The 11,332-nt window shown below is 38.9% G+C and overlaps 3 protein-coding genes across 3 annotated transcripts in view; 2 read left to right on the plus strand and 1 right to left on the minus strand.

The window, feature by feature from the left end:
* The window catches only part of atp5meb (ATP synthase membrane subunit eb), a 3,976-nt gene extending 1,551 nt beyond the window's left edge, over nucleotides 1-2,425 (plus strand). The window contains exons 3-4 of the mRNA XM_035657797.1: nucleotides 1,755-1,850; nucleotides 1,951-2,425. Of these exons, the coding sequence (XP_035513690.1) occupies nucleotides 1,755-1,850; nucleotides 1,951-1,976 (122 nt within the window). The 3' untranslated portion in view covers nucleotides 1,977-2,425. The remainder of the gene's footprint in view (nucleotides 1-1,754; nucleotides 1,851-1,950) is intronic.
* A 3,418-nt stretch (nucleotides 2,426-5,843) lies between these two features.
* The window catches only part of idua (alpha-L-iduronidase), a gene marked incomplete in the record, with an annotated part of 9,934 nt that continues 4,445 nt past the window's right edge, over nucleotides 5,844-11,332 (minus strand). The window contains 6 exon segments of the mRNA XM_035657798.1: nucleotides 5,844-9,791; nucleotides 9,874-9,974; nucleotides 10,220-10,296; nucleotides 10,507-10,632; nucleotides 11,041-11,162; nucleotides 11,247-11,332. Coding sequence (XP_035513691.1) covers nucleotides 9,691-9,791; nucleotides 9,874-9,974; nucleotides 10,220-10,296; nucleotides 10,507-10,632; nucleotides 11,041-11,162; nucleotides 11,247-11,332 — 613 coding nt within the window.
* Nucleotides 6,476-8,258, plus strand: LOC118325483 (purpurin-like). The gene is made up of 5 exons (XM_035658194.1): nucleotides 6,476-6,589; nucleotides 7,222-7,358; nucleotides 7,464-7,576; nucleotides 7,653-7,865; nucleotides 8,248-8,258. Exons 1-5 carry the CDS (start codon nucleotides 6,476-6,478, stop codon nucleotides 8,256-8,258), a joined length of 588 nt encoding a protein of 195 aa, XP_035514087.1.

The following is an 11,332-nucleotide window of genomic DNA, read 5'->3' on the forward strand; positions in this document are numbered from 1 at the left end:
TAACAGAGTCACATGGTTGGTCTCTCTCCCTCTGCGTTGTGTTGTAAGTTGACCTCCACTCCCGTGTGGCTTGTTTCATAGCCGGTCTGCTCGGACTGAAACTGCTGTTTTTAAGCTCATCTAAGTCGGTGAATTAAGGATTATATTCCACAAACAGAGTTGGTGATTGTGGAACACTATACAGAGACGCTTTAATCAGTTTTATTCTGTTTCTGTCTCGACTTGTTTTTGAGGTGTCGGTGTCTGTGCGCCATCCAGTGGCACTTTAATAAGATGCTGTAAGAACGGATCTGGTCGCTTTTGTCACTTGAAGCTTTTACGCCTTTAAACAGACGTTTCTGATCTCAGAGCTTGAGGGACGCCTGGCGGTTTACTCTCTGGAAGATAGCTGTTAGTGGTAACTCACCATATATCCTCTTGCCAGTAAGATGATTCAGCCATCAAGGAGCTGACTACCACATCGCCGATCTGGTAAAAACCGGGGAACAGGGTTATTGCTAACAAGCATAAAATACACACGTATGGATTCTATTACTTGCACTCACAAGTCAGATTCACTTCTACAATTAACAAGAGGGAGAGTGGCATTAGCCTTTCAGGACTTGGGCTTTAGAATTGAAGCTTTAGATTTGAGCTTTAGATTGAAGGCATTTAAGATTGAGCTTTTCGAGCCTCTTTAGAATTGGTGTAAAGATTGAGTTTAGAATTGAAGCTATTAGACTTTGAAATTCGTTAGATTAAGTTTTAGTTGGCTATCTAGTCTGAAGCTATTAGATTAGGAACTTACTAAAGACCTTTTAGATTGAAATTTACGATTGGCCTTAGTTTGATGCTTTAATTGATCGCTTTAGAATTACAGAGCTTTAGATTAGAAGCTTTAGATTTGAAGCTTTAGATTGGAAGCTTCTAGATTGAAGCTTTAGCTGAGCTTTAGATTGAAGATTTTAGATTGAAGGTTTAGGATTCGAATGGCTTAGATTGGAGCTTTAATAGATTGAAGACTTTAGCTCTGACGCTTTAGACTGGAGCTTTTAGTTTGAAGCTTAGTTGAAGCTTTAAGTATGGCTTTTTAGATTGATCGCCGTTAGATTGATGCTTTAGGATTGATTGCTATTAAGATTGAAGCTTTAGTTGATGCTTTAGATTGGACTTTAGATTGACAGCTTTAGAATTGAAACTGCCCATGGACATCCCCCCATTTACGACATGTGCAGGGGATTTATTAAAACATTGCTCAGGGGGTCAATCTAACCTCACAAACAGCAAGAGTTACTTGGATATATTATAACTATAGACTCTTTCCAAGTTCCGGAAAAAACCAAAAACAGAATCCAAGAACCAACAATCTTCAGTTTGATTATTAAAACAATAACTAAACATACTTCTTGTCAAGCGCAGAAAAGGACCAAACCCTGATGCTAAAACCAAAGTTCCAGCTCAATTAAATGTAATTTTATCGGTGAATAAAGGATGCATTACTAATTTATAATGCACTTTATTGTATTTTAGTTCATTTTACGCTAAGCAGATGTTTCTGTGTTACGAACAATCATGTACAGTCTGCGTGCTGTGTATCTTTACACAGAGAACAGCTCATATATTAATAATTTAAACCTCATATATAAATACCTTTTTAAGGTGGATGTGACACTCGTAGGCTCATAATCAGGTTATTTATTGACACTCTGGGTGATGTGTTTTTTATTTTCCTATAATCAAAGTTTCTTTTTTTAAATAAACCTTCTCTTTCTCAGATCACCTGAAGCCGATCGCAGCAGAGGAGAAGAGGATCGAGGAGGAGGAGAAAAAGGTTCGGGAGGAGCAGGAGCGCATCGCCAAGCTGCTAGAAGGTTAGCCTCCCTCACACTCAGTATAATACATTATTCTTTACACTGTGAGCAGTCAGTGGAAAGCCTGTTTAATGATAAACTCCTCGTTCTCCTCTCACAGCGAGTCAAGACACCATTCTGAAGTAAACCTGCGCTGTTTGACGATCTCCCTGTGCAATGTCCAACCTCTCCCTCCTTTTTTCTGGAGCACCGACTGCAAACTTCGGTCCCAACCGGTCCCACGCCGCCGCGTTGTGGACGTTTTCACTGTTACCTTGAATAATACGACACCTCTCTGGACCAGCGGGTTAAAGTTGGTTACACCATGTGAAGTAAAGCTCCTGAACTCAGCATTGTCACCCTGCTAAATGCTGCCTCACTCCTAACTTATTAAAGTTCCTGTTTGTAATGTAGAAATTCATAAAAACACCAGTACATGATCGCTGTAGTGTTTGTCTCTGTTTACCAGCATGTGACCTCTGGTTCTGTAGACACTGTTACAGATATTAAACACGTTCTATTACAATGATCAGGAATCATTTTGCACATTTTGTTCACATTAATAATCTCATTAAACGCAGAAGTTCTTTAAAATGTATTGCTGTACGTTCATGTTCACTTTCTTCCTATTTAAATTCATTTTATAATCACTGGTTCCCATTTAAAACCCAACATTAGAATCTCTTTAAAGGGGAAATGAAGTTGTGTCTAACTTCCAGCTGTTCGGGGTTCAGTATCTGTCACAGAGACACTTCAGCAGACTGGAGGGAAGTCGGGGGAGCGGATTAGCGGACGAGCAGCTCTTCCTTTGAGCAGCATCGTTAGAGGATGAACGTTCATTATAAGGATAATTTCTGAGGAAAGCTGATTAATTTAGTTCATTAAGAGTCATTTAATCCTCTTTTATGGGAAAGGTGTCGTGAAGTTAAACAGTTTTTGAGTTCCTGCAGTGACCTGCTGATCCTGGAGAGTAATGTTGAGCTTTTAGGGTGAAACATAATTACAGATGTATTATTTCACCTTGTTATATTTGCTGTGGGATTTAATTTTCAGTTTTAGGGTGATATTGATTGATTGGTTGGTGTGGGTTAATAATATATCCTCAATGTAAATTTGCATTCTTTAGTCTCTTAAAGAGAAGTTTTGGGGGAAATTTGTATTGATACTGAAGTACAAAACAACAAAAGCTCAATAACCTCCAAAACCACTCCCTTATGCTTATTAATGCTAATTATTTCCCAACATATACAAGTTAGCATCTGACTTATATGACATGTTTCTAAATGCTGGGGATCCACACTGAACATTTCAAATGTAAAAGTGTTTACATTTGAAATGAAACAATAAAAGCATTTCTGGGTTCACAGTGGGGCTCTACTGGCTGTGACAGCAATATAATGAAGCAGAGCTGCCTACACATCTTCTAAACCACCTTTGTCCTTAAGTGACCCATTTCTCTATCAGTGAGTAGATGGACTATATTTAATGTATATTTCAGATTATATTCATTAATAACAATAACAGTTGATAAACTGAACAATGAACACAAACTGAACTCAATAACTGCAGGAAGTTTGTGTAAAACTAGAGATTTGGATGAATTTTGAGCAGATTATTTCCTGTGAATATTGATAAGAGATTAGTTTTTCTGATTTTAGAAACTTTTAATACAATTTATTTTTAACAATCAAACAGACTTTATTGGGTTCTTTTTTGACAAAAGTGTGTCAACTCTGGTTTCAACTTCTCTATTACAGGATGAGGCTGTTAATCAGAGAGTGAAGCTCTGTGAATATTGACTGTTCAGCTGTTAAATAATATCTTTGAAAATAAGAATTTAATTGTTTGGCTGTTCACATTATATTTCAAATGTTGGATCAAATCAGATGTCACTGTGAGCAGGTCTCGGTCCTGACCTGACCCGCATGACGAATGTTGATCTACGGTGACGCAACAGTCACCTGAACTCTGGTGTGACTGTTCACACTGAGCTCACATTGCAAAGAATCAGACCTGAATCTGACTTGGACCACGTATGAAATCTGAATTTTAAAAGATCAGATTCGGTCTGATTTCTGCTGTCGTGAGAACTTTTAACCCCTTACAGCCCAGCCAGGAGCCCTGAGATCAGACTGAACACCAAAGGTGTGTTTTCACTTCTGGCTCCTCGGCTTTGGAACAGCAGAACTGAAGACTCGCCTTTACAAGATGGTCAACTCTTAACATCTTTAACTGTTTAAAAATATTATTTAAAAACAGTATAAGACATGTTATAATGTGTATTCACCGGAGTGCACGTGTCCAGTAAATGTGTGTCTACAACAGGATCATTTGAACGTAGCTTTTTTTTCCAGATTAGAGTTAAGACTGTGTATATTTGGTCGAGCGAGACCTTACCTAATATCCTCAGGACAGGTGAGATTATTATTAGAACAACAACAATGTTTGGTCGACTAAAAATACTGCTGGACTTACTGAAAGGCGACTGGTCTTCTCAGGCCTCACAACAATACCTGCAGAGATAATGACCTGTTAGGGCCACATTGTAAACTTTTTTAGTGATCGGTTAAAGTTCAATGATAAAGGTTTATTAGGGGAAATGTCTGTAGAGTTGGAAATAAAACCATTTATTGTTCAAATATCTTCATTTGGGGTCTTTTCCAAGCAAATATGGATTCATGTGATTGTGATTAAATCGGCGTATATTTCTCACACCATGAATATTATATCCACTGGGTTCCTTACGATAAAATAGCTACTATCCAGCTGGGCTCTTTGAAACAAAACAGGCTTCAAGAATTGATGTAAAACATTGTAAATTACTTTTATAAAAGCAAACGTGTCTCTGTGGTCCTGTATGTGGGGCGTTTTCACACTCTGGCACCTGTGTGTGCGTTTGCTGGTGCATTCGGGGTGTAAACGTCCCCTAACGCAGCTCAGCTGTTTCCGATATGACAGCTTTCGACCTGGATTACAGGTTGCAGCTCTGGCAGCATTTAGATGACAGAACGTTACTTAACCCAGCAGACGGGAACACCTGAGCCTCTGCTGACATAACTTCTTTACTCAGCGCTGTTCTCCAGAACATTTCATACAGTCAAACCTTAAAGTTTTAGTGGAATATAAAGGCAGAGAGGTAAAACAATACAGCTCAGATGTTATAGTTCGCTGTTCTGTTTCCCTGTAGTCCCAGGAAGAAAGAGTGTGGATCACCTCCAGTCTCAGTCCATCTAGACCTCAAAGGGAGTTAGGATGACAGCTCACATCCACAATGTTTAAGAATAAACTGACAACTGAACCTTAAACTTTGTGGATCTTTTTGTTTTACACCCAAATAAAAAGTTCTGTCCACAAACTGAATCACATTTCTCAGATTTTTAATGAATTATATTGTTTTTTTTAAATGTATGTAGGTATATATACACACAAGTATAGATATTTTATTTTTTTAGTGTTATTTTGTCTTTGTTCAAATAATTAAACTAGTGTATATGATTGAATATTTGTATTTGTTTATTTTTCCCCCTTGTCCTTGATGCCTTTCTATTATTTTAATTTTGTTTTAAGTTTCCGTTTTGACCAAAAGAGATTTTTTTTAATGAATGTTTGTTTATTTGTTTATTCAAATGAACAAAAAGACAATAAAAAGTATCTTTAGTTTTTAGGTTTTAATTATTGGTTGTTACATTATTTGTGTCCCTGGTGTTTATTTTTTTCCTATCAACATTTTATTGTTTCTGTTGTTTTCTTTATTATCCTTGCAAATTTATATTTATTGTTGTTCAGTTTTGTTTTTAAGTGTTGCCTATTTTATAAATACCTTTTTGTCATTGCAGGGATATACAACACTTATATCAGTGAGAAATACAATTGCCTTTTATAATGTGCCATAAAGTGATAAAAGCATGAATTTTCATAAAGAAGTAAGTGTTGCAAAGCTATGTATAAATACACAACAAGAAAACATAAAAGTATGACAGTTTATTTTTGTTATAAACTTGTTTTGGGGAAGATTTGATGTGAATATGGACAAAAAAACTGAAAGATGGCTGCACACCTAAACCTAAAATCCTAAAATCAGTTCTGTTCACCCCGTGTGACAATACTTTCTCAGCAGGTATCAACAAACCTTATATCAACATTGGCTTCCACTGGAGATCTTAAAATATTCTGCTCATGTAAACATGGGCGTGGACGTGTGACTTGAGGCTCAGGCCACCGGGGCATCTGCCATTATGTATGCTGTTATAGAGCCCTGCAAACAATTACGTAAAGCTCATACAGTGCTGAATGCGAGGGTTCATCAGCTTACAGCCGGAGGATTTTGTTAACTGGATTAGTGGTAGATTTAAAATCTGCATTTAGGTTCAAGAAGTGAAAATAAACAGTGAGCCTGTCTGTGCATCGGATATAAAAGGACCGCGCACCGTCTTCTCACCACAGTTCAGACACTGCAACAACTCTGCACTGAAAACTTCCTGCTGCTTCTTCCTACACATAAGGTAAGAGGATGCTGCTTCATGGGGACCAAATACATACTTCTTTACTTCTTTAACATCAAATTATTAACAGTAAATAGGAATACTGATTTAAAGTACAACAAGGAATGTAAATTAACCCGTGTCTGACTTTGGTTTTTGCCCAGAATGGACTTCCAACTCTTTGCCGTGGTGATGTTGTTCCTGGCCTGTGTGGAGCAGAGCCTGGCCTCCTGCGTGGTCGACAGCTTCACAGTCAAAGAGGACTTTGACCCCAAAAGAGTGAGTACAGACATATAGACTACAATATAATACTCACAAATCCACAAGCAGAACTCAGAACTCAGTGACAGGAAATCAGTAATACTTGTGATTCTCTTTCTAAACAGCGAAGGGATATCTATTTGAGAAATTGAATTGGTAGTAAATATTAACTTCAGGACAGCTAGCTAGCTCCTACAGAGGAACAAGTAGAAAAACGGGTTGAGCAGAATAATCTGCATCCTTCAAGTAAACCAGAAAATCATCAGCATACGTAATACAGTAATGTGTACTCGGCATTCTTATCCGTAACCTCAAACCCAAATTTGACAGTTTATAGAATCAAACATCAAACATTACCTAAATGCTTCTAAAACATGTGCTTGTGCTATTATTATTTTTTTAATTATTTTATTTTTGTTCTTGTATCATCTATAGATCTCTCTTTTCTCATGCTCTTTTTAACTTAACCGTTTTTAACTTTTAAGTCTGTTTTATGTTTGAACTGTCCTTCCTTTTAACGACACTGTAAAGCTCCTTGAATCTGTGTATGAAACATGCTTTATAAATAAAACTGCCTCTCACTGCCTATGTGCATATCCACACTGACTATCAGAAGAATCAGACTCATCTTTGTGATTTTCCCCCGACAGTATTCAGGAAAGTGGTACGCTCTGCAGAAGAAGGATCCTGAGGGTTTGTTCCTGCAGGACAACATCTCTGCTGAATACACTGTTGATGACGATGGTGCCATGATTGCGTCCTCCAGGGGCAGAGTCACCCTCTTTGGGTGGGTGTTTATATTATTTATAGAAATCTATATAGTAGCAGTCTGAAAAAATAACTATATCCATTCCTGCTTGCTAATTCGACTTTGCTTCCTCTACTCATCCAGGTTCTGGGTTGTGTGTGCTGACATGGCTGCTCAGTACTCCGTCCCCGACCCCGGCAGCCCCGGCAAGATGTTCATGAACTACCAGGGTCTGGCCAGCTACCTGTCCAGTGGCGGTAAGCATCCTCACGCGTATTTTCTCTCTCATCCTCTCTCTCGCACACAGTTGAGACTAACTTCTCGCTCTCTCAGGTGACAACTACTGGATCATTGACACTGACTATGACAACTACGCCATCACCTACGCCTGCCGCACCCTGAAGGAGGACGGAAGCTGCGAGGACGGCTATGCCCTGGTCTTCTCACGCAACCCCCGTGGCCTCCCCCCTGCCATCCAGAGAGTCGTCCGCCAAAAACAGGAGGAAATCTGCATGGCCGGAGAGTTCCAGCCTGTGCTGCAGTCTGGTACGTACTCATTCTAACAGTTTTAAAGGATATAGCTCACACAGAAGACTTCTACAAGGACACATTTTCTCTTTTTTAGGAACATTTATATTGAAACTATAATAAGTTTTAACTGGTTATGAAACAGTTTAATACTAATGCCTCATGAACTCAAAAAGATGGTATTACAAACCAATAAATTGTTTTATTTCCAAAACTTCATTGGGTCTAAAAATGTGGCAGATCATTCAATTAATTTCCATTTAAAAATTAATCTAAATGAATTAACTGACAGCATTTGACACCAAACTGGGGTGACCAGGCCTTGTTTAGATCTGTCACTGTCTATATACATTATGTTTAAACTCATCTAACTCTTCATCTTCATGTGTTTTTTTAACAGGAGCTTGCTAAACTGCTCCCGAGGTGGAGATTGTCGAGCCGCTCTTCATCGAACTGGATTGCTCGTCCTGCCCAAAATGAAGACGGAGCTCATCTCAAACACACAAACAGGAGAATAATCCTCTTAATCTTATGATTTATTCCAACATCATAGGAGAGAATTATCGGATAAATCCAATCGACGCCCCGTGAACAAAAACCTAATTATCACTGCCAAGATGAAATTATATTCACAAGCCAAACTAATAATGGTTGGGAGAATGTGACGATATAACCAAGTGTTCAGTATTGTCACACTGATGGGTAACATCTGCACTGTGTATATTCTGTATTGAGGACAATAAATTTTATAAAGAAACTTGTTGTGTTTATTTTTTTTGTAAGCAACTTAGACTGGTCCAACTTTTACTTTAACACACAAACATATAAAACACAAACATACAAAAACAATAGTTCAAAGATCTGAGACACATCCAGTATAAAAAATAAAACACATTTAAAATCAGATCACACACTGCAAAGAAGACAAGCCTTGTTTCTGGGAAATGAAAAATAATCTTGTCGAGCATGTTTTGCATTAAAAAAGTAATCTGGTTTTAATAAAAAAATATATCTAACTTTACCTAACCTAACTTTATTCCAGCTAATATTGAGCTCGATTTAACCAGTAACAACAATGGTTGCATAAAATCCCAGCAGAGGAACAAGATTATTGTCCTTATTTTTAAAGTAAGAGCACTCGCACAACACTCCAACCCAGTGTTGGAAATGAAGCAGCTGTTTCATTGTTTTAATAAAAAAAGATAAAAATAAGAAGCTTCTGGTGCTTTAATTTAAGACAAATTCACTTATTGTTATCAGGCTGTTTGAAGAAATTGTGTCTTATTGTAAGATTTCAGTTCAATAAAGGGACCAAAATACTAATAAGCACAAAGCTCATTACAGTCTTTCAGTGGCTGATTTTTGTGCTAGTTTTAAGAAGCAAAATTGACATGGAACTTTTTGCTCGATAATATGATTATATTTGGGAATATTTGTCTTGTTTCTGCGAGGGCTGTTCAGATAACAAAAGATTATTAATGAATGCATCATTAGATTGAACAGTTTCTGTAACAGTGAGGTCAGTTATTGACGACTCTCCATAAGTCAATAAATCTACAGCAGCTTCAGAAATGAACGTATTTGAGTTGCTGATTACTGAATTCAGTCACTTTTATCCAATACTGTAAGTGAAGAAAATCTAAATGAAATGAATCTGAAATTCCAACCACTGCTATACATCAGAAATGTGAGGGCATAAATAATAAATGTATGTTTATAATGAATCAAACAGCACTTAATTCATCACTAATGACTTTAAAACATATAATCAGCACACTGATCTCTGTAAAATATTCAGATTGTACAAAATGATTCACACACAGTGAACAGACTTGACCTTGTTCTAGTGCTCCTCTGAATAGCTCTCTGGCAGCGAGTAGGACCCGGGTCTGCCCCAGTAGTCCACAGCTCGAACTCTGTACACCCCGCCGACCTCCTGGTCCACTACACAACACAACACAGTGTTATTTCCACAGCCGGGTGCCACAGTGCTGAAATACAGTCTGAAAGGTGAACGAATTCTTACCCGGTGAATAAACGTGAGATGTAAAGATGGTGTCCTGAGTGTTGATTCTGCTGAATTCCTTCTGCTCCGAGGAGAACTCCACCTCGAATGTCTTAATGCATCTGCAAATACACAGAGATTCAAAGGCAGGAATTAAAGCTTTTCATGATCCTTCATGTGTTTCCTCTTTGATTTCACTGAAAGAAGCTGCAGATACAGACACTGCCACTCACGTCCAGTGGGTGTTGCTAGAGAGGGATTGTGTTTGTTTGAGTCTATACTTTGATTCCTAAGAAAATCCCACTCAATAGCCTTCAACTCATTTACATTTTCTTGCAGAAATAAAGAAACAATCACGTTCACCTACTTGGAATCAACGCAGTGGTCTGACCAGACAATCAGGACTTGGCCTTTGGTGATCCTGATGAAGCGTAATCCATTAACCTGAAGTCAAACAGTTCATCATCATCTCTCCTGTTGTTCCCCTTCCATCCATCAAGCTTTGAGTTGACACACATTCACATTCTCATGTCTGACACAGAAACACGTGCTCAACTGCAGACAGCACAACCGTCAACTGCTGCAGATAAATAATACTTCTATATATCTTTAGTTGTTGTTGTTGTTGTTGTTGTTGTTGTTGTTGGTACTCACCTGGTCTGGCACAGCTTTGGGCTGCGCACACACATGGATGAGGAGGACGGACGGCACAGACAGTCTGGCTTTCAGAGTCAGAGTGTCCCCTTCAGGAACGTCCCAGGGTCCGTCAACATGAGGGTCCTGACACAACGACATCCAACATTAAGATTAAAGCTGCTCTGAACAAGATCTTCATCAATGAATACGCCTGCTCTTGGACCCAAACCCAACAGAAAGTTGGCCATTTGGAATTTGGCGTATTGTATTTGAACAAACTCCTCCTAGGGAACTGATCGGATCGACTTCAGATTCAGTCAGTGCAATCTAAAGACCAGTGCGTCCACACTTGTGGACTGTGAGGGCCCGGTTATTTCTGCTTGCAGCTTTAATTCAGTAATGTAACACCTTCTACTTCAGTACAGACTTTCCGTGCTCTTTCTCTTTGGAGATTCCTCCACAGACCACTAGAGGGAGTTTGAGAGCCAGTGATATTCAGCATTGTGAACATGATAATGTTGATGTTGATTGACAGTGTTGTTTGTTGTTTACCTGCACACTCCTGAGGAGTCTGAACTGCTGTGCCGTTGGGTAGTCGGGGCTGCCGAAGCTCCGCCACAGCTCGTACGGGTTGGTCACATTGTTGTCGATGTAATACGTCACATACACGAGACCTGGATGTGAGACAGGTAACAGGGAGGACTGTCTTACACAAACAAAGGCCTGGTGGATCTGCTGGCAGTAGTTCGTTAGCGTACCTGTGAGCCCCTCCAGTCCGTTCAGGGACACGGTGACATCATCAGCGCTGGTGGAGGTGCGGTTGTCGTCGCTGTTGTAGACCAGC

Source organism: Morone saxatilis, unplaced genomic scaffold (assembly GCF_004916995.1).
Source record: "Morone saxatilis isolate NCDOM2014 unplaced genomic scaffold, NCSU_SB_2.0 Contig16, whole genome shotgun sequence".
Lineage (NCBI taxonomy): Eukaryota > Metazoa > Chordata > Actinopteri > Moronidae > Morone > Morone saxatilis.

Bases quoted from the DNA above. Each gene is read 5' to 3' on its own strand.
- LOC118325483 (XM_035658194.1), top strand. From the start codon at position 6,476: ATGGACTTCCAACTCTTTGCCGTGGTGATGTTGTTCCTGGCCTGTGTG. The intron at 6,590-7,221 runs GTGAGTACAGAC...TTCCCCCGACAG, and splicing joins AGGACTTTGACCCCAAAAGA to TATTCAGGAAAGTGGTACGC. The intron at 7,359-7,463 runs GTGGGTGTTTAT...CTACTCATCCAG, and splicing joins GGCAGAGTCACCCTCTTTGG to GTTCTGGGTTGTGTGTGCTG.